Source organism: Vigna umbellata, chromosome 8, assembly GCF_029865625.1.
Source record: "Vigna umbellata cultivar VRB3 chromosome 8, Vumbellata_1.0, whole genome shotgun sequence".
NCBI classification, from domain to species: Eukaryota; Viridiplantae; Streptophyta; class Magnoliopsida; order Fabales; family Fabaceae; genus Vigna; species Vigna umbellata.
This window is the reverse complement of record NC_142172.1, coordinates 41,979,059-42,001,566: the sequence shown is the minus strand read 5'-3', so window position 1 is coordinate 42,001,566 and position 22,508 is coordinate 41,979,059. Positions and strand designations below refer to the sequence as shown.

Below are 22,508 nucleotides of genomic sequence, written 5' to 3'. Positions count from 1 at the left end.
AAATCACCATTGTTTAAGCCTTAATTTAATTATTTATTTTCATGTTACTCAAATAATTTTGTATATCTCAATCATATACCAACTTATTTATTATTATTATATCATACTATTTACAAAAACTGTTAAATATCTAAAAATATCAAATATCAATTAAAAACACAATAGCCCAATACTTACAAAATACATTATTATTTTTTATTATTGTTTTGCTAATAACAACCGTAACTATATAGAACTGATTTTCTCAAATACAACGTTCACAACTACCATATTATCAAATATATAATTGTAAATATGATGCAATGTAGTTGAAAAAATATAACATCTTCATCACGTTTTAAGTTCATGCATTAACATTCTAAATTTAAACTTCAATTTTGTAACAACTTCTTATATCCATTTTGTCATTGTTTTAATATTTAGTATAACAGTTGCATTATACATTATAACAATTATACTAACTCAACATTTGATAATTATTACATTTAAATGATATTTAATTTCTAACCACAACAAATATCTATTTCAATTTCAATTAATCATTTATCTAAACTTTGTCTAAAACAATTCCTTAAATTGACAATTATGCATCAATTTAATTATTATTATACATCTTAATATTAAAAAATGTATATATAAAAATATTTTAATATATGTTACAACATAATAATATAATTATTTTTTAAATTACTAAACTTTTTATTTCAATATCACATTTATTTATTATATATAACAATTACACTTTTATATATATATATATATATATATATATATATATATATATATATATATATATATATATGAGGTTTGCTAATTTACGAAAAGAGTTCTTTTAATTGGTATATTTTAGCAAAGTGTACCAAGTTTTAGGTTAAAAAAAATCCCTATTAAAAAAATTAATTTAAAATAAAAAAAAATAAAAGGTAGTTTGGTTCACTACCATAATTATTACCTTTTATTATATATATTTTTAAAAGGTAGTTGTTTTTTATATAATTATAAAATTGTTAAAGAATTAAAAGATACAAAAATCATATATAAAAAATATATATTTTACAAAATCATTACGCTTAAAAACTAATTATATATAACGTCCAAAATACAAAACTATAAATATAAACTAATATAAATATACATTATTAAAATACATCAAAAATATATTTAAAAATAATAAATCAAAATAAAGAATAAATTAATAAAACAAACCCTAAAATAAAAGAGGTTAACTTTAAACGGAAGTGACATCCTTCAAGCGATGTCAACATCCGTTTAAGGTAAAACGGCGTTTAAAGTTAATCTTTTTTTATTTCAGGATTTTATTTTAAGATTTATTCGAATACGCACACACTGCTTGATAATTCTTTAATGAATAAAATTAAAAAATAATAATCCTAAAGATAAAATTTTACGAAGAGGTAAAATAGTAAAAAAAATCTGAAGGGAACAAGACGTGGTGATGGAAGTAAAAACACCCGCTGGTTAGTTGTAATAACAGTTTATGAAATACACAAAGAAAACCGTTATCAGTAGTAATGAATCACACGAGCGTCTAAAAATAGAAGTTAGAATAATAAGAACAGCACTTAGATTACTCGCTTTCAAAAGTGTGTTTAGTTTATGGGAGCAGACACAGCACGATAGTGGTCAATTCGATAATATCGAATATGTGTTTTATGTCTTCTGTCATGTTATCGGCCCTCCCACTATATACCTGTCTACCTCTGCCCAATACAACGGCGATTTCTCCAATCCTTTAATTGCACCTTCTTCTTCTGCACCCTTTTATCCTCCATACCTTCTTCACACACTCTATTACCCTCTCTCTCTGCAAATATGTCTCAGGTTGTTGCTACACGATCCATTCACTCCTCCCTCACGCACCCCACCTCAGGGTCTGTACACCACAGGCCGCCAACATCGTTGAAGCCTCCAACTTTTGCTTCCAAAGTGTTACCACAACAAAGGAACAACCGCTCCAAAGTTCGCTCCCCCAGTTGCCGCGTCAATGCGAGGAAATCTGCACCCGCTGAAGTTGTCCCCGTATCAGCCGCGGATGATTTAAAGGTTTGTGCCTTTTTTCTCTCACGCTGTAATTTTCCCTCTGTTGCTGAGAAATATATGACGGGGAAGTGAGAAAATTTGTTATTTTTTAGGGAAAGACCTGAAATGGAAGTAGAGTAATGAGAAACTTCCACCTAAAAGCGTGGTGGATTCGGGTGGAAAGAAGAGAGATAGGAAGAAAGAAGAGAATGTAGAGAGGTAAAGGGTTGGAGATCCATTCAATGAGTAGGTATATGGCCAAAATAGTATATAGAAATGGAAGAACACTCACTTAGAGCGAGGTTTTGCAATTGAGTAAATTTCAAAACTAAATTGTATGAGTAAGTGATTGACGTGGATAAATGATGTCATTAAAAATGAAGAGAGACATGAAAAGAAAATTGGGTTTATGTGAGATGCCAGAGAAAGTGAGTTTATGGTGAGTATTTATTTATTTATTTTTTTAAAGTAAGAAAAGTGATAAATATGGTAAGTGATGGATAGAAAAGGACGATATGGATGAGAAGAAAATTGGGCGGAAATCAGATAGAAGAGAACGTGAGTGTATGGTGAGTGTTTCTCATAAAGCAATGGCCGGTAGTTGCGAAAATGGTTGAGTTGTAACCCATTTAGTGTTGCGGTGAACAGATTGAGGAGGAATTGCAGCACTTGCGTGGGATGCAGCAACTTGGTGACACTGCGGTTGGAATGTGGTCCAAACCAACGGTTAGGAGGAAGACAAAGATTGTTTGCACCATTGGTCCTTCTACCAACACCAGGGAAATGATCTGGAAGCTGGCTGAGGCTGGGATGAATGTCGCCCGTATGAATATGTCTCATGGAGATCATGCTTCTCATCAGAAAGTTATTGATTTGGTTAAAGAATATAACGCTCAATCCAAGGACAATGCCATTGCAATTATGCTTGATACCAAGGTAATGCTTGAGTTCCTCCTTCAATCTCCTGCTGTTTTTAAGGATACTTTGTTCATACCATATTTCTATGATTACAGTTTAGATTTTGTGTCAGCTGATAATTCATTTTTCTCTGTTTTCAGGGTCCTGAAGTTAGGAGTGGGGATTTGCCTCAACCAATTGTGTTAACACCTGGGCAGGAATTCACTTTTACCATCCAGAGAGGTGTTGGAACTGCAGATTGTGTTAGCGTTAACTATGATGATTTTGTCAATGATGTGGAAGTGGGGGACATGCTTCTTGTTGATGGTATGTCAACCAACTGTTGGCTTATGAAAATAAAGTATAATTAACCAGAATAAGCTTGTGTGCAAGACAAGCTTATAAGCTAAATAAAGTAGCTTATAAACTGCTGAAGTCACTTTCCGAACGCACTTATTATATGTTTAATTGTTGGTGGACGATATCTGTATTTGCCTATTTATCTCACGAAGAGTTAGTACTGAGTCAATGGTGTCTCGTCGTGTGTGATGTAGGTGGTATGATGTCTTTGGTGGTGAAGTCTAAGACAGAGGATTCTGTGAAATGTGAAGTTGTTGATGGAGGAGAGCTCAAGTCAAGGAGACATTTGAATGTTAGAGGAAAAAGTGCAACACTGCCTTCCATAACTGGTTAGATTTCGGATTACTATTTCCATTCTTGACATATATATTTTTTAAATATTTGTCTATCTCTTTCTACATGGCTATCCATGTGGATGGGTTCTGGCCACTGGACGAGGATTGATGTGATGTTGATTTTCCAAAGACATAATATTTTTGTTGTTTTTCTGCAGAGAAGGATTGGGATGACATTAAATTTGGAGTGGATAACAAAGTTGATTTCTATGCCGTTTCTTTTGTAAAGGATGCACAAGTAGTTCATGAACTGAAGAATTATTTGAAAAGTAAATATTCAAGATAATTGTAATTTTTTAGTTAGTCCATCCGAATAATTTCTCTAATTATTCTGAAATATGATAAATTTTCCACTCAACACTGCAGGCTGTGATGCTGATATACACGTCATTGTAAAAATTGAAAGTGCAGACTCTATACCGAACTTGCATTCAATTATTACAGCATCTGATGGGGTGCTATTCTAATCCTTACATTTTTTTCTCACTATGGCTATTTCTTCATTTTGGGAGTAGGAATGATTTAGCCCATATTGTAAAAACAGAAATCTTCAACACTGAGTGTTTTGCTTAGAGGTAGTGGATTACATTTTTGGAGCATTAGTTTAGTATTTCTTGATATTGAACTGTCTACTTCTGGCATCCTTTTTAGGCCATGGTTGCAAGAGGAGATCTTGGTGCAGAGCTCCCTATTGAAGAAGTTCCACTTTTGCAGGTAAAATCCTTTTAAACTGAAATGAGTTAATGTTAAAGAAAATGATTACATATTGCTTCCGAAACTGGACATGAATTTGAGTTCTTCATCAATAATGCCTGGTAATGCAGGAAGAGATAATCAGCATATGCCGAAGCATGGGAAAGGCCGTTATTGTGGCAACAAATATGCTGGAAAGCATGATTGTTCACCCGACACCAACCAGAGCTGAGGTATCTGATATTGCAATTGCTGTTAGAGAAGGTTCTGACGCAATAATGCTTTCTGGGGAAACTGCTCATGGAAAGTAAGTAATAATTCTATGTCTTGAATTGTCCAAATCACCTGATATTCTTCTATTGGAGTTCTAACTAAGGAAAGAAAGATATCACAACAAATTGGTGTTACCTTGAAAAATTAGGTTTTGATGGTGTTATAGTTGAGAGTTGATATTGTGATTTTATATGCTGGAGTGTCAATATGTGGTTTCATTTGTAGCAGTCTACTTAGTGACTTGGAAGAGTAATCTAAAGGTAACATTCATTGAATGTGACTATAATAACTACATTCATTATATTGCAGGTTCCCACTAAAAGCTGTGAAAGTAATGCACACTGTGGCATTACGGACAGAAGCCACTATAACTGGTGGTCAATTGCCACCTAATATTGGCAACGTATTCAAGGTTTGAAATTTAAACTCAATGACTCTACTTAATTTTAACCATTGTGTTCTAATGACATGTGATCGTTTTTGTGCTGAGTAGAACCACACGAGTGAGATGTTTGCATACCATGCAACCATAATGTCTAATACCCTTGGAACCTCAACTGTTGTCTTCACTAGATCAGGCTTCATGGCTATCCTTTTGAGTCACTACAGACCTTCGGGCACCATATTTGCATTTACAGATCAGTAAGTTCCTTTTTCGCTTTGTCTCTTTAGACCATACGAAAAACAGTTTACTATTGAAGTTACAGAATGTACTAGGTGGTTAGTAAACTAATTTATAGCCAGTTTGGAAATCCGTTTTGCCTGCCTCTGAAAGAACTTCTCAAAAGTTACTAAGAAGTTGTTTCTTCTAACAGAAGTAGCCGGTTGCATCTGTGCCCAAGTTGTTTGGGGTTCTCTGTTCTATTTTTGTCCTTTATCACTATATTTCCTTAATAATTAGTTGTTCTCATTTTCTTAATTGGATGTATGTGAATCTGATTTCTTATATTGGAGTATATAATTCAATTGAAAACCATGACCTCATTTTTGCTGGCCATGCAGAAAGAGGACACAGCAAAGGTTGGCCTTGTATCAAGGAATATGTCCAATTTACATGAAATTTTCTGAAGATGCCGAAGAGACTTTCAGAAGAGCCCTGGATCTGCTCCAGGTAATATTCAGAGGATATCTTCAGTGATTGAAATATTATATAAGAAGCATATAAACAGGCTCATATTAACTACCAACTTTATTGATGACTAATGAGAAATTTGATTGGTCATCTTTTATGGGATTTTTTTCTATTGATCACTTTTTCTATTGGTCATCTTTAAGGGATTTGAGTCTAGTTTAACTTAGACCTACAACATGTTGGTTTAGGGGATATAAGAGGCTGTTTCTTTGAGGCCAAAAAGGGTTCACAGGGTTGTAAATTTTTCTTTTTATTTAGTTTTCTTATGATCATTCTTTTTGTTTCCATATGCAGAAGCAAGGAATGGTGAAAGCAGGAGAAGAAGTAGCACTGGTACAAAGTGGCAAACAACCCATATGGAGGTCCCAATCCACTCACAATATTCAGGTCCGAACAGTGTAAACAGAATGAAACGGGTTGATGCAAATTGCATTTTGTTGGTTGTTGCCTAGGCTTTTCACTTCTTTTTCCACTTATGCTTTACTGTGCTCCTTTTTTTGTGTGATCTTATTGCAGACACTAGACGTATTTTAGTGGTAGTCATTGGAATTTTGATAAGAAATTGGAAGGATGAATGTTGATTGTATTTGTAAGCAAGATATAAGGATGCAATTCTTGCATTACAAAAACTATTATGTAGGATTAAATTAGGTTTTAAAGTTCCCTTTCTATGATTTTAAAATTAGATATTGTGTATTGTAAGTTTTCTTTCTATTCACCGTCAGGAATTCTTGAAAATTTGTTTGAAAATTAGTAAATTACAAAATTTATAGTAGGTATTGTTTTTATATGCCAAAATTACTGTGCCTTTGTAAGACATATATGTCAATGATCTTTTAGGGGTAAAAGATTGCATACCCGGAGATACCAGACTTATCATCTGGTCACTAAAGATAAATATTTATTATTAATAGAATCATTATTTGAATTAAATAGTATATAAAATAATATAAAAAAAGATCATAGTATCGTTATTTTGTAATAATAAAAACTAAAATAAACATAATTTCATACGCCCTTATAATTAAAAATAAATATAAAATTCAGATCAAATATATTATAATGGATAAATAAAAAATTATAAATTATATATTAAGAAAAAAGGTTGAAATGGTGTTGATTTTTATTAACCTGGTTCGTCACTGATTTTTTAGCCAATTCTTTTTCGAACTGTTTTTTGAGATCTATGAGATTTATTATTATAGATTATTGTGTTACGATTTCATGACATAGCTTAATAATCTACAGTATACTTTATGAACGAAGCATATCATAACATCAAGTATCAGATAATTAATACGATACTAGAACAATCTATAATGAAAAAAAGTATTTTTAAAATAATTATTTTTCTCTATTTTATCTATTTTTCGAGAGGTGATTAAATAATAATTTGAGTATTGAAAAGAAAAAGTTATTATCTATTATATTTTTAGTGTTGTTCAAAATACCTTAATTTTAATATGTCATGAGAAATTTGTTTTAATATATTTTAAAATATTAAAATATATTTAAAAATACAATAAAAAATAATACTAACACAAGAAATCCAACAGAATTCCAAATTTTACTTCTTTTTCACCCATACATATAAGCATCTTTTCACCCAAATGATTGGATGGAAGCATTAGTATGAGTTATGGTAGACTTCCACTTAGAAAAAGAGGGGAAAAAACAAAAAGAAAAAGTGTAAGATGAGACAAAAGATAAATGAAGAAAGTCAGTGAATGTTTACATTTACTTTTAAATATTAACTCTATGATCTTGCAGCCTCCTAATATTTCACATGCTCCCTTTTGCAAGTTGTAATTTCAAACCAAAAAATTGTGTTCACCTTATATTTAAACGTGGTGGAGGTGAATCAAGACATCAAACAAAACAGGGTTGCATGTGCAACTGCTATATATCCTCGACCGGAATGAGTGGCCCTGAAACAAACACATGGTGAGCAATCTTAACAAGGTTATCACTCCTATGTTGTCGCGGCTTACTGCCGTGGCCTCTCGTTACATACTGTACGGAACAAGTAATCAACTACCAAAGTGGATTAGTGCACACAATAATACTACGTGTTTTTTATTTATTCTTTAAATCTTTTATTATAAAATAATTATTAAAAATAACATTATTGTTTTTTCTAACAAAAATGACTTTTTTTTTTCGTCATTTTCTCATTTCTTCCTTTCTTTTTCATCTGTTTTCATTCTCACCATCAGCGAATAGACTTCTTAAAATCACCATTTCCCTTAATCGGAAAACTATATTATCCCACCTACAGTTTAAATATTAGGAAAATAGAATTATTTTACTGCCTGTTTTGAATTTATGCTCAAACTAGTTTTTAAAATATAAAAGTAGAAAAATGATCTTTTAGTAAATGTAAAAGGTGAAATATAATGTTTTGTTACAAAAATTATTAGTTCTAATAAAAATTACCCTTTCCTGCTTTCAATCGGGGAACGACTCATCAGACTTCTGAATACATAAATCTTTCTCAATTAGGAAAAAAGAAGAAGCACTGATTCTATAATATTAGAAATACATTTAAAAGCTTCATCTTGCACTTCAAACAGAAAAGTCAACTAGGTGAGATTAAAAGCCTCCAATTCAATTAATTACTTTTTTCATGCCAAAAATTCTCATACATATATATTACATCCTACATTAGAAAACCATATTCCTCAAGTTATATATTATAACCTCTCAGAAATTGGATATAGGAACTCTCTCAGCCATACAGGAATATTTCAGTAAGAATTTCTTCACATGTTCTTTTTGTGTGGTTTTCATCAGCTTAATCTCTCCGATGCATGTTTTCAACTAAACATTACATAAATGTAAATTGAAGAATTGAAGTGTGATTTAAGAAAAGGCTCGGGTCAACATAAACTACTTCACAAAAGTACAACATTATTATTTTTCTTATATCTATTACATTTCAAATCACAACTTGGAGATAAAAAATTCACCGCCGAATTGCAACTTCACACGCTTCCAATAATTGAAGTACTATACCCGTTCTGGACATCAAAGAATCTTGACCACAGCATCACCCCACCATATTTTGGTGACTCCTTAATCACCGGCAGGATCTGAGACGTCAACACATCGGCCGGGATGAAACCGCTGCCAGCGGCTGCCGGAGCCGCCGGCAACCCTAAGAATATCTTCCCAGCAGGTACTGTACTAGTCCAACGGTTCCAAGAATTCAGAAGGTTGGTTACGTTCCCATCAGCATACTGACATGGAGGGTTGTTGTAGAACTGAACCCAAACAAAGTCAAATAGGCCCGTGTCTAGGGCAGTGCCCAAAAACCTATCGGGAATTGGACACTGAGGGGCAGCACCTAGGTATACCCTCTTCCCTTTGCCACTATACGCTTTAAGGAAACGTGCAAGGTGCTCATAGTTTTCTGTTGAGCCTTGTTCTATGTCGAAATCTATGCCATCTAACACAGCATCACCTAATGGTCGTGTTGATGATTTGCCTCCCAAGAAAGTGTTCCACAGGAAGGTTGAAACGTTCCTTGCATCCTCAACGGAAGCCAAAGTGTAGCTTCCAATGCCACCACCGATGGAAAGCAACACCTTGATGTTTTTGCTTTGGCAGTCCTTGATTTCAGCGCTGAACTTTGTGCAGGAATTGGTCGCGGGGTTGCAGTGACCAGCCAGGTTCATTTCTGGGGTTTGGCCATTGCCAAATTTGTTGAGGAAAGCTATGTTGACGTGAGTGTATCTCCCTGTGGCACATGCTTCGGAAAGGGTGCCCTCGTTGCCGTTTTGGCCCCAGTAGATGGCTATGCCGCCGGCATGAGAGGTTCCGACAAGAGTGAAGAAGAGGAGGGGAAGGAGAAGAGAAAAAGCATCAGAGTTTTTGCTCTTACCCATTTTTGTAAAGTTGGGTTTGGCTTCTGTTTTCTACCCTTTGGCGTGTTGTGAAGGGTTCCTTCCACCTTTGATATTTATAGAGCCCATAGCTGGCTTTTCACAGCTTTAAAGTTTGAAGATTTGAATTAGGGTGTTGACTCAGGAGATGTCATTTCCCACGGGAAAAGGTCTAAGAGCTTTAATTTTCAACTACTGCATTATCTCTCGAATAATTTGTAGGGTCTTTAGTGTAGTTTCCACTATCATTATCACTATGTTTATGTTTATCAACCAGATCAATCAAAAGTCAAAACCATGAGACAGGGATAACTATTGAAACTCAGAAGAAGGTTGGTGTTCGTTACTGTGTTATATTTGAAAACTATTTTGCTTTACGTTAAAATTTAAGGTTTCTACCATTTACATGTAATAAACTTGAAATTTGTAACACATCTTTTACATCCTGACATATATATTAATGGAAATTCAATATCAGTTCAATAGTGTGTAAAGATAACAGACACAACAAATAATAAAACTTGCTAGATTTAAGATACCTCCGTTACCATCTTATGCAATTAATTTTAATTCAACTTTATAAAATAAAATTATGAAATAAAAATTCTTTATATATATTATAAATTTATCTTATTTCTAATAAAATATTAAATGTTTAATTAGAAACAAGCAATTGACTCGATTACTTTACGTGCCAAACCCTCGAACAGACTATCACCGCAGAAGCTGAAGAAGCATTAATGCAAGCGTGCTATTGTTTCATTCCTTGTTAATTCCTGATTCTAAGATATGTAGAAAATTTGTGTAAATATTTATCCATGAAATAAATAAATAAACATGTTTTTATTGCTAAACCTTTTAGAGATTTGTGCTTAGTACATTGTCAACAAACTTTGCATTCTTCTAGAAATATCCTTTAAATGTATCAAAGTCAATTGACAGACTGTATAATTAATTAATGTATTTCAATTGAATCATTTTTTTATAAGGTAATATTTTAAAGATTAAAAATTATTGGAATATATTTAAAGTGTAAGTATTGTTTTACAAAATTGTCCAATTATGGGGTGCTATATTTAATTTTAAACTGTTAACTCTTATAAAATAATTATTTCAAAATTATATAATTGCTGTAATTAATTACAACTATCAGTATTAGAATATAAGTGTATAAAAATAAACTACTAGAAAAGTATCTTTCTCATGCATATACCAGTTATTATTCAATTATTCCTGTGTTAATTTGAATCCAGGAACATTTTATTCGTATAGCAAATTTGTTGAGAGATATATACAACTGACAAAAATCTAATTAAAATGGGCTAATTCATATGTTGAAGTTGAAAATGAAAAGAATTTAAATTATTAATTTGAAATTATTATTTTTATAAAAGTAATTGAATACTATAAGATATATGTTATAATTAATGTTTATGACGCAGAGGCAGAATCTGAAGTCGAATTTGTGGATTAGATAGTGATTGGTGTAATATATTATGGAAGAAATCTGATATGAATAGGATTTTTGTGGATTAATTTGAGTAAAGGAATAAGGTAGAAGTCTGAAATGTGAAATTAATAATAAAATGCAGTCCATAATGTCTGCAAGTGCTCTGCGTTTGAGTTAGGGGAATATGATTATTGATATGATAACTATCAATAGTCAACGCCCGCTTTCGCATTCCTCAATTCTCATTTGGCGTCAATGTGAGACAATACTCAAGAAAAAAGCATGCAATGCTTTTAGAATAATAGTTAAAATATCTTTTTAAAAGTTAAAATTTGTATTTCTTTTATGTTGCACATAATTATTACTTTTATTTACTGGCATACAATGAAGATCCGTATTTTTTGGGCCCGCAAGCAAGGGTCCTGATTTCAAAAACAATCCAATTCATCCTCTGCGTTTCACTTCCAATTATTTTTCTAATTTTAAAAAAATAATTTTATATTTTCTTTTACTAGATTTCAAAATTTAGTAAATATATTTTTATTGGATTAAAGATTTTATCTTTATCAAATTTCAAAATCTAATGAAAGAGTTTTCAAAAATTTATCAAATTTTAAAATTCGATAAAAAATATAAAATCTTAGATTTCAAAATTTGATGAAGAAAATCTTTTTTATCAAATTTTGAAATTCGATGAAAAATAATAAATAAGATATAAGATTTTTTGAATTATAAAAAATAATTTTAGAATTTAAAATAAAATTATTAATTCAAGGTGAAATATTTTAAGGTACATATGAAACCACATTTATCATCATTTAAAAAGGAGTTTCTCCATGGATTGAGTCACCTAAGTCCTGCACAATTTCCTTTAGACGTTGTTCGGTCCACGCTTTCTCTGTTCTCTCCGTCTAGTCAAGCCTTGTTCAATCTCCTGTGCACCGGCTGGAGCTCTGTTCTCTCCGTCCAGTCAAGCCTTGTTCAATCTCCTGTGCACCGATCGGAGGTGTACCGGCTAAAGGTGCTCCGATGCCAAAGTCAGTATCGGTAAGTTAAGCACTGTAATAAATGCGTAATTAATGAACCTGTCTACCTCTTACCTTTGACCTGTATTTATAGTTTTGGTCGTGAGTTTCGGATTAGCAAAGCCTTAATCACGGTCCAATCCACAGCCCAATCATTTTTAATCAGTGTTTTACCTTAATCATGTTCGGAAACCCACCTGCCATGACCGTCCAGCCTTGATGTTTCTCGATACCGTCCGTCGACGCCGGGGATTATTACATCCATGTATCATTTAAAATATCAATTTGGAGGTGTAGAGAAAGACTTGGAGGTGAAGGGATATTAAACATATTCAATATTAAAGAAAACTTCAAATGTAGGTTCTGGAATTTTAAAAAGAGACAATATGATTAACATCACATATTAAGAGGCAACTCTGTGAAGAACAATCCAATAATTAATAGAGCATACGTGCTAAAATACAAGTTGAAATCAAATGTTAGACATAACATTCCGAAATAATACATGTCTTAAAGCAACTCGGTAGTCAAGTGATTAGAAAATATAATTCACCAAACGAGTTTTAATAAAGATTTTAGACATTTTTCATAATCATTGAAAAACAAATTTCTTAATCAAAATGAAAGTTCATTTCTACGCAGAGATAATAGGTTAAGTTACTAAATTGAGAATGTGTTATAGCAAAATATCTTTTCAAAATTTTATTCCTGGAAAGAAGACTTAGTAGACAGATGGCTAAAATTGATAGAGATACCGGTGCTTCTGATAACATCCAATGATTTTTCCAATTATAGATGTCATATTGTAAGCAACAACTGCTGAATAGCTTTGCACTATTTTCTTAGTTTGTCCAAATATAATGCATTTCCATCCTACTTCTAATCTAAATAAACTGTCTTGACTTGTCAATGTTACAGGAAAAAAGACATGGCAGCTATTCCAAAAATCTTGTTCAGTCTCATTGAGATTCTGCAGACCGAAAATGAGACCAATATTCTTTGACAAGATTCCCAAACAGCGATCCTTCTCTCTTTATCAACTTCATTGGTTCATCATACTCCACCAGTTTTCCTGAAAAAAAAAATAGTCACTTTGTTTTCGTAGAATATATACAATAACAAAACGTTAAGTTCCAACGCATGATCAATTATTTAAAAAATTAAATCATCACAATTATAGATTATTTTGGAAAAGCATGTGTTGAAGCGCAACATACCATCACTAATGGCAAGAACCTTGGTGCAATCCATGACAGTTGGTATCCTGTGAGCTACCGTGATAACTGTACAATCTTCAAACTCGGTACGAATGGTTTTCTGCAAAATCAAATCAGTTGCATTATCAATTGATGCAGTTGCTTCATCAAGCACCAATATGCGACTTCTGCGTAGAAGAGCACGTCCTAAACAAAATAGTTGTCGCTGTCCCATGCTCCAGTTTGCTCCAGCTTCAACAACTGTACAATAATTTGCCACTATTAATTAATACTTACGTAGGAGTTTGTCAGAGCAGAGTTGTAGGAACAAAACATCAAGTGTACCTGAAGAGTCTAATCCCAATCCCTCTTCTTTCTCTTGGACAGCCTCTTGTAACTGACACTTCCCAAGAACCTTCACATCGAAGCTAAAATCAGTCCACACATAGTAGAGATGTGAAAAACATAAAAGACATTACAAAATACTGAAAAATTACAAAACATGTATGTCATTACCTCCCATATCTCTTGATCAGAGTGTTGAGATAAGGGGTCCAAGTTGTATCTGACTGTGCCATTAAAAAGAGTAGGATCTTGAGGTATAATAGCAAAGCGTGATCTCAAGTCATGAAGACCGATAGAGCAAATGTCTATGCCATCAACTACTATTTGTCCACCAGCTGGCTCTACAAGACGGAATAGAGCACCTATGAGAGTGGATTTTCCACTGCCTGTTCTGCCAACAATACCAATTTTGTGCCCTCCTTCAAACGTGCATGTGATGCCACGCAGTACTAGTGGTGCATCAGGCCTGTAACGTATCTATTTTTATACCAAGAAGCAAATTAGGAGCTTTGCTTCACGGGGGCATTTTTAAGGACATAGAGCAACATGTTTTGAAATAGTAATGAATACCTGCAATTCATTTATCTCTACTCGACCAGCAACTGGCCAATTCGCAGGAGGACGATTTCCTTCTATAACTTCTGGTGCCTCACTTGGTATATTCATATACTGATTTAGCCTCTCCACTGATATTATATAGTTCGCTACATTGCATTGATTTTGAATTGAAAATACCAAGGAGACGTTAAGTGAAAGACCATAAGAAAGAGCCATGCCGATAAATCCTGGAATAACATCATAAGTTGACATTATAATACTTGCATTGGACCGAGCTTTTAATGAAAAACATCATTTGCACGAATTACACAAAATGTAGCTTTCCAAAAGCAATAATAGAAAAAGTCTCACCAGAGGAGAAACTTCCAGGTGGAAGCACGACCATGCAAAGTGCAGCAGATGCGAGAACAACAGCACTGACTGTTTCTAATCGTTGAATCAACCACTCATTTGCTGCAAAACTATGGAAGTAAGGACTAGCATTGACATCAATTAGATGAAGGTTTTTCTGAAAAAAACGATCTTCCTCCTCAAAAGCCCTTATTGTCACAGCTCCAGCAACAGATTCAGCAAGATGGTTAGCTACAAAGGATTTTGTGGTGCCATTCAACCGCATAAGTTCTTTCGCCGAAGCAAAGTAATATTTCTGTATAAAAGAAATTATTAGGCTAATAAGTATTTTTACTTTGCAATGAGAGTATTTAAATCTATGAAAAATTGTTACGAAGTCATTAAAAGAGGAAAAGATAAAAGAGCCTCCATATTGTGAATTTTCTTTGTGAACTGAACTATATCTTAGTGCCCTTTCGTAGTACACAAGTTTCCTTATTTTATAAGTCAAATCTTGATTAAATAAGATACTTCCCAGCTATTTTAAAATTCAAAATTTTCTACATGGAAAATAAATAGGTTTCAAAAACCCGCATTATATAAAAATGCAGGGATGAAGTCGATCTGTGTCATTATGATCTCATGTCCAACAATAACACTGCGGTTAAATAATTTTATTCTCAAATTAATTTAAAAAATGACACCAAATTATCCATGTAATGTAATCCAAAGAAGAATTCGTTCATCACCTGCAAGCTGATTGCAAAATAAATCATTGGGATTGAGACAAACAAGACTTGCCAAGTAACAACTGCTAAAACTGCAAGATTAGCATAACAATTTGAAGTAGCTGCCACAGCAAACAAACAGCTGAATGCAACATCAAGGTCCACAATGTTGAGATCCGAGGAGACCTAAACAAGGAAATAACAGACAAAAAATTAGTGCTTCCATGCATTGCATTACATTGTAAAGGGAAAGAAAAAGAAATGTTAAATATGCTTACCCTAGTAAGTATCCGTCCTAAAGGAGTGGAGTCATAAAATGACATGGGAGCACGAAAAAGGGAGTTCAGTAGCTGTAAAAATAGTGACTTTGACGATTGAAGGCCAAAAGCAACTGTAGCAAGACTTCTGATCAACAAGAATATTGATGAAATAGCTCCAATCAACAAGTAAACCACAATCAATTTCAAAGAGCTGACTTGAGGGTTGTCAACACTAGCTGCCATCCACGAGTTTTGTAATATTTGGCCAATCACAAACGTTATCTGAGAAAAAAAAGCCAAAGAGAATAATATATATCCTTTGCTCTGATTCAGATACTGTATATACGGTCTGAAACCATGGTCTCCTTTTTCTCTCTCTTCTTGCTTAATCAATTGATCGCCTTTTGATGCTTCATATTGTTTCTCCATGGATGTTTTTCTAATATCTCTAGAACTATTTGAGTGTTTGTGGGAAGAAGTGACATCCACAAGCCGGTCAGAACCAGCAGTCTCTTTGTGGGCATTCACAAGGTTCTGAAATTCTTGGCTTGAGCTCAACAAATGGTGATACGGAGCAGCTTCTATAATTTCACCATCTGACATCAACTGTAGGAAAAAAGAGTGATTATAGCAATGCTAATTTACATCCAGTGCTTTACAATTACAGAACTATTATGCAAAAAAAAATTAAAAAAATGACATAACTAGTGCTTCGAGATGGAAGAAATTACCAAAACAAAATCAAATGCTGGAAGGAAGTCAACTTGATGAGTCACGAGCAAGACTGTTTTCCCAGCAAGTCCTTCCATTATGAATTCCTGTCCAGTTAAAAGCCATTTATCAGTGAAAAGTTAATAACACCAAGACATAACAAATGTAGTACAGGAAGAAGAGAATTTTTCATTACATTAAACAAATTTGTTGCAGTATGTGCATCAACTGCACTGAATGGGTCATCCAAGAGATATATATCAGCATTCTTATATAGTGCACGTGCAAGTTGAATTCGCTGCTTCTGGCCTCCACTCAGGTTAACTCCTCTCTCTCCTATTTCAGTGAGATCGCCATTGGGAAACAACTCTAGGTCCTTCAATAATGAAGACCTATGAAGTGTTACTTGATATTTTTCAGCATCCATGTCTGCCCCAAACAATATATTCTCACGTACTGTTCCTGATTGTATCCATGCTGTTTGAGAAACATAGGCAAACTTGCCATACACTTCAAGCTATAAATCAAAAAGCAAAATCAGGTACACATTAATCAAACCAATAATATTACTACTCAAATGAATGATAGAAAAAATGCACGCTGGTAACTTGCACAAAGTGAAGTACCAAAATTTGCAAAGTTTATAATAGACAAAAAGGAACATAATCTTACTTCTCCCTGAGTCATAGAAACTTCTCTGAGAATCGCTGCTAAGAGAGTTGATTTGCCTGAGCCAACCTCTCCACAAATAGCCACCTTTTGCCCTGATCTAACCTCCAAATTTATGTTTCTCAGTGTTGGCTCTGATACATTATTTTCGCATGAAAAGTTCGCAGACTTGATTGTTATTGAACCCCTCATATTGTCATTGAGACACCTTTTAGTGACATTTGCACTCTGCAGTTCAGGTGCCTCCAGAAATTTTACAATCCTAGTAAACGCAACTTTTGCCTGAATGATCACCCCAATAACATCAGGAATGGTTCTAATTGGATCTTGAACAAGGCGCAAAGTAGCCACAAAAGTGAAAACATTATTTGCATGCAGAGGAACATTAAGAAAGTAACATGCCCCAAAGGAAGCAGTAGAGATCAGAACAGGGCTGGACCAAAAAAGAAAGGTGTTGTACGCCTTTCTTAATTGCACTGCATACAACCATTTGAGCTCCTCTTTCCTTAATCTCTCTATAGCCTTTCTAAACTTGGTTTCCCATGCGTACAACTTCAACACCTTCATATTCACAAGAGCCTCAGAGCAAGCCTTCAATCTCTCATCTTGTGCGACCATAAGCTTGCTTTGAAACTTGTGTTGTAACTTTGCAAGTGGAGTATTGCAAAGAACAGTGATTACTATCACCACCAAGGAGGCAATTGTTGCCAGCCCAACAGCACGAAAAAGAATTACCAATGAGATGCATAGTTGAAAGCTAGTTGTCCAAGTCTGGTGAAACCAATAGGGAAATTCACCAATTCTATAAGCATCCACAGTGACATAATTCATTATCTCACCACCAGAATGCATCAATCTAGCAGAATTGGATAACCTCAATTGCTTTCTATAAATGGCTGCAGTTAGCAGTGACCTAACTTTCAGACCAATAAGTCTGCAGCGGAAATACCATTGCCTTTGAGAAAGGGATTCAATGGATTTTGTAAAGAAAAGTAATATTGCCAATGCAAAACCTTCATATTTGAAACTCTCATTACCCTCAGCAACCAATATAAAAGAATTCAATAGAAGAGGTCCCGAAGACAATGCAAGTACCTTAAGCAATGCAAAGAATCCCGATGCTAAAATTTCTCTCCAGTGGCATAAAAGTATTATCCTCAAAACTGATGGCTGCGAGGATGGATCCTTTTGTTTTTTTCTGTTCAGTTGGTCCAGAAATAGTAAATAACGACTTTCTGCTCGATCTTCCTCCCGTAACCCTGGAATGTCTTCATCCTGAAGTGTTTTCTCTTTACCCATTTTCATCAATGGATTCAACCACCAGAATGACATTTTACTGAAGAACCCCGCTTTGGCAAATGGTGTTACATATGGAATAGAGTCTTTTTTATCAGACTCGCCATTTAAGAGGGAATAAAGACTTTCATCAGTTTCTCTGTTAGTGTCTCCATAACTGGATTCCTTAAATGTGCATAATAACAATAATATCGCCCCCGGAAAAGATAGAATATCTGAAGCTATCATAAGGGTTAGTTCTCTGCTACTAATTGCATAAAACAACGATGACGCACAGAAAATACCAGAAATCAAAAAGATCAGAATAGAATAAAGCCTCGCCCATCTTCTTGGAAGTTGTTTCAGCTTAAGACTTAACATTAAACTCACCAACAACCACGTTAATCCGTGAAAGATTTCTAGCAACCACCAATCAAAAGGCAACACAGTTTGGGTCTTCCTCAACTTTTCCTCTAAAACCCAAATGCCTAAGCACAAATGCACCAACCCAATAACTCCATTAGCTATGGAAGAAACTGTCTGCAAATATGAATATCTTTGCACCTGTATTATACCCCGAGATGGTTTTAATGTTGATTTCTGGATCATGATGAAGACAAGCATCATAAGTAATAACACATCAAAGCAAGAGATCAACAAATGGTTGACACAAGTAGAAGGATCGATGAGAAGTCTAAAGTCATAACTGCAAGGCATTCTTCCCGCCTCCGAACAACCAGATTCCCCACAAAGCACGTTCCAAAACACCGTCATCTCCTTGACTTCTCTGGAAAAATAAAAACAAAGAAGCCCATAAAATCATGCCCTTGGAGAGGAAATCATTATCCTAAAACTGTGAAACTAAAACCCATAAATAGTTTATCAACAAGCTTTAGCCAAAGAGACGTATTTGAGAACGTGTCTATGGCTAAGTTGACTTTTAAGAGAGAGAAATGAACATGGACAAACAATGTTCACATGCAGTCATCACTTATCATCAACAACAAGTAGAAGATATGACAATGGTTAACCATAAACGCCTAATACGAGTTTGTTTTTTCTTTCTGAAGTGAAAGAGTATTCTTGACTATTCTCAAACATTCTCTTTTCAATAACACTCTATATAAACGTCAGTAATTTAGAAATAGAAACGTCACTACAAAAGAGTACAATTAATATTCGTTTTTGGTGGTGTGAGGTATCTTCCATTGTGTCAGCTATTTATTGGTTATTCCTAGTGAATGATAGCATGTGAGTTTCATATTTACCAATCAATAAGTATATTAGTAAATAATATGCGTGTTTTCTATACATCTTCATTTTGTTCCAGATTCATGTATGGGGCATCTGGGCTAGTTCAAATTCAAGTTCTAAATAATGCCCTCGACAGGGTGAAGGAGTTTGGTTGAAATATTCTTGATCCTTTTATAAAATTTGGCTTTTTTCTGCTTGGTTTAGGCCCGCGATAAATTAAAATTAAACTCTAATATCTGTCCATACGTTTGATTTCCCTTTCACAATCTTCTGTGCCATTTTTTTTTCTCCACCACTTGTCACATTATTTCCTCTTTCTCTCTCTTGATAGTTTATTCTTTTTTCTAGCACACTGATGTATCAAATGAAAACAACTTCATTCCAGCAAGAAAACATGGGGAAAAAAATAACACAATAAAAAATGGCTTCTGCTGATTTGGGTCTGAAAGAGAATGAGCGAACGTTGAAGTATTGTTACGATAATATATAAAAAGAAAATAACAAAACGAAAGGAATATTTAAAATAGACCAACGGAAAGTGGCTCATTCAATTTAATGATAATAAAACAGAATGAACATAGGAATCAGTAAAAGGACAAACCTATACAGCGCATCGTCCGAAACCTGAACTCATCAGTGGCTAAATGCCACACGCAAACGTATTTTCCTTTTGAACGCGTCTATCAGAATACCGCAATGGACGACTCGTGTCACGGTTAAATAACAAGAAAGAAGGAAAAAAAGCACATGTTCTTGTTTCTTGCTCTTGTTATTTTCTAGTGTTTGTGAAATTGTTGTTTGGTGAAGAAAGGGTACGCATGCATAAGATGATGAGAAGAGTGGAGGTTATGGAGAAAACGAAAGGGAGGCTGCGAAGAAGAAAAAACAAAGATGAAGAAGCTTGCTGTGGTAACAGTGGAAGTCAGTGAAAGTGTTGAAGAATGAAGGTTGCAGCGAAAGAACGTGCGTCTATGTAACGAGATTAGCGTAAGACATGAGTGCATTTATATGGAAAAACCCAAACGATGTCGTCATGGCTAACGTCAGTTGTTATGTTTTTTTCTGTCGTAGAGCTGACTCACTCATTATTGAAATACCTTTCCCTTAACAATATTATACTAATTAACTATCTATTCATCTTAACCACATATTTTTTTATCCACAATATTAAAACATAATACCTTATTATTATGAAAGGTCAAGATATAACCAGGTTATAAAAATGTCTTCACTCGAATAAACAATTAGTAAATTTAAAATAACTAATATATTTTACTTATAGGAATTCAATACATGTCTAAAAATTTATAAACATTCACACCACCCTATCTAGCTATGTTAGATTCTACTAGTATTTTAAAATTAGAGCGTATTATACTTACAGTTTTCTCTTACTTTTTTTTAATTATGTTATTTGTTAAATATTACATTTTGTGTCTTTTATACATCTTTGTTTTACCAAAAACTATGTTACATTTATGTACAAGTTATACCATGAGATTCACTATTTGTTGAAAAAACTTTCACAACATTGACATTGTTAAAATGTCAACTTAGATCAACTATGTCTGTGGACAGATTACTTAGTTTTACTTTTATTTTAATTAAAAATTATTTTAAAAAATAATTATTGATAACTTTTCAATAAAAATCTTCAATTTGGGAAGACACGGAAACTCTCACGACTCCTCATGATGTTAGAAACAAGTATATCGTAAACATTATAAATTTAAGACTATGTTGATTGTAACTCAAAATAATCAATTAATGATGTTTATTATAACATTTTAAACCCTTTTTTTTTCATATTTTCAAATAAAAAATCTCCAAAAATTCTCATATATATTTCTTACTTTTGTGTTTTATTATATTTTTCATACTTTTATTCCCTCCTACAAATTTTATCCGCTAAAATATAAATATATAAAATACCTCTTTAAAATGTTTTCGTACTATTTTATATTTAACTACAATTTTAATAATGTTAACAATGATACCATACAAACAGTGGGTAGGATTTTTAATATGTAAATACTATAACTAAGAGTATTTTTATAATTGATACTACATTTTAGATTTGTCATTTTATATATATATATATATATATATATATATATATATATATATATATATATATATATATATATATATATATATATTACTGCTATTAATAAATACCTAAACATATTTTAAATCTTAGGAAAACAAAATTAATACGAACTTTTTCAAAGAAAAACGTTTAATATTTTAGAAATTTTGCAAAATACATGTATAAAATCTGTCGGTAAAACAAAATTACCAACAACTTATCGATGGTCAAAAAATCATCGATAAAAGTGTCATTGGTGAGTTTTATCAACAAATTCTTTATTTTGTTAGTAATTATCCAAGGATTTTTTCGTCGATAAATTCGTTGGTCGATAAATTCTACTGACGGATTAATCCTTCGGTATTTATCGACGATAAAATAACATTGATAATTATCGAAGAAGAAATCTATTAGTAATTACCGACAAAAAAAATCTATCAGTAAATATTCCAATCTGGTTCATCTTCTTTCCCGCTTTCCCTCTCCCTCTCATTATTTCTTTCATTTTTATCAATCCAGAATCTTTGCACAGTGATGAAAAACGTTAGCTTTGATCATTACAGTGGATAAAAGCATTTTTAGTCAAATTCATCTTCTTCTTCTTTCTTTCATATTGAAGCATTTTTTCCAAAATCGTTACAGTGGAGAAAAACGGTGTTGCACGGTGGTGACATTGCTTGAAGCGTGAAAAGGGAAGAACGAAAGCGGCATTGCACGGTGATGGTAGTGGTTGAAGCGTGAAAGGGAAGAAAATATGTATTGGACGGTGTTGATAGTGATTATAGAGAAGAAGAAGATGGAGTGAAAGACCTCAATGATGTCGGTGGAGACGAAGATAACGACCTGGCTAAACGGAGAGGGAGGTGCCTCAAAGCTACCATGACGTGAGGTGAGATGGATATGTAAAGGAGTGCAGAGGCTCAATAGCGCAACAAAAATAAACACTACGAGAGAGAGGACAAAATAAATAATGTCTCTCGCAGACAAAGGAAAAAAATGGACAA

General features: G+C 33.4%; 3 protein-coding genes across 3 annotated transcripts; 1 reads left to right on the top strand and 2 right to left on the bottom strand.

Annotated features, from left to right (window-relative positions):
* The first annotated feature begins 1,602 nt into the window (after positions 1-1,602).
* Positions 1,603-6,415, top strand: LOC124835547 (plastidial pyruvate kinase 2). The gene is made up of 12 exons (XM_047310488.2): positions 1,603-2,064; positions 2,689-2,976; positions 3,099-3,264; positions 3,492-3,626; positions 3,791-3,901; positions 3,999-4,087; positions 4,284-4,346; positions 4,457-4,632; positions 4,908-5,010; positions 5,092-5,240; positions 5,601-5,709; positions 6,025-6,415. Exons 1-12 carry the CDS (start codon positions 1,834-1,836, stop codon positions 6,130-6,132), a joined length of 1,728 nt encoding a protein of 575 aa, XP_047166444.1. The 5' UTR covers positions 1,603-1,833; the 3' UTR covers positions 6,133-6,415.
* Positions 6,416-8,591: 2,176 nt separating this feature from the next.
* LOC124835538 (hevamine-A) lies at positions 8,592-9,879 on the bottom strand. Its single transcript, XM_047310479.2, has one exon. The coding sequence runs from the start codon at positions 9,615-9,617 to the stop codon at positions 8,715-8,717; it is 903 nt and encodes a 300-aa protein (XP_047166435.1). The 5' UTR covers positions 9,618-9,879; the 3' UTR covers positions 8,592-8,714.
* Positions 9,880-12,850: 2,971 nt separating this feature from the next.
* Positions 12,851-20,401, bottom strand: LOC124835531 (ABC transporter C family member 10-like). Its single transcript, XM_047310470.2, has 12 exons — positions 20,017-20,401; positions 16,890-18,948; positions 16,414-16,734; positions 16,238-16,324; positions 15,525-16,112; positions 15,268-15,432; positions 14,540-14,834; positions 14,201-14,415; positions 13,802-14,107; positions 13,631-13,700; positions 13,307-13,546; positions 12,851-13,161 (listed from the first exon to the last, which is right to left on the bottom strand). The coding sequence occupies exons 2-12, from the start codon at positions 18,933-18,935 to the stop codon at positions 13,049-13,051; spliced, it is 4,446 nt and encodes a 1,481-aa protein (XP_047166426.1). The 5' UTR covers positions 18,936-18,948; positions 20,017-20,401; the 3' UTR covers positions 12,851-13,048.
* Between the last annotated feature and the right edge of the window lie 2,107 nt (positions 20,402-22,508).

Bases quoted from the DNA above. Each gene is read 5' to 3' on its own strand.
- LOC124835547 (XM_047310488.2), top strand. From the start codon at position 1,834: ATGTCTCAGGTTGTTGCTACACGATCCATTCACTCCTCCCTCACGCAC. The intron at 4,088-4,283 runs GTGCTATTCTAA...CATCCTTTTTAG, and splicing joins TTATTACAGCATCTGATGGG to GCCATGGTTGCAAGAGGAGA. The intron at 5,011-5,091 runs GTTTGAAATTTA...TGTGCTGAGTAG, and splicing joins ATATTGGCAACGTATTCAAG to AACCACACGAGTGAGATGTT.
- LOC124835538 (XM_047310479.2), bottom strand. From the start codon at position 9,617: ATGGGTAAGAGCAAAAACTCTGATGCTTTTTCTCTTCTCCTTCCCCTC.
- LOC124835531 (XM_047310470.2), bottom strand. From the start codon at position 18,935: ATGACGGTGTTTTGGAACGTGCTTTGTGGGGAATCTGGTTGTTCGGAG. The intron at 16,113-16,237 runs GTAATTTCTTCC...TTTTTCCTACAG, and splicing joins CAGCATTTGATTTTGTTTTG to TTGATGTCAGATGGTGAAAT. The intron at 13,162-13,306 runs GTATGTTGCGCT...TTTTTTTTTCAG, and splicing joins GGTTCTTGCCATTAGTGATG to GAAAACTGGTGGAGTATGAT.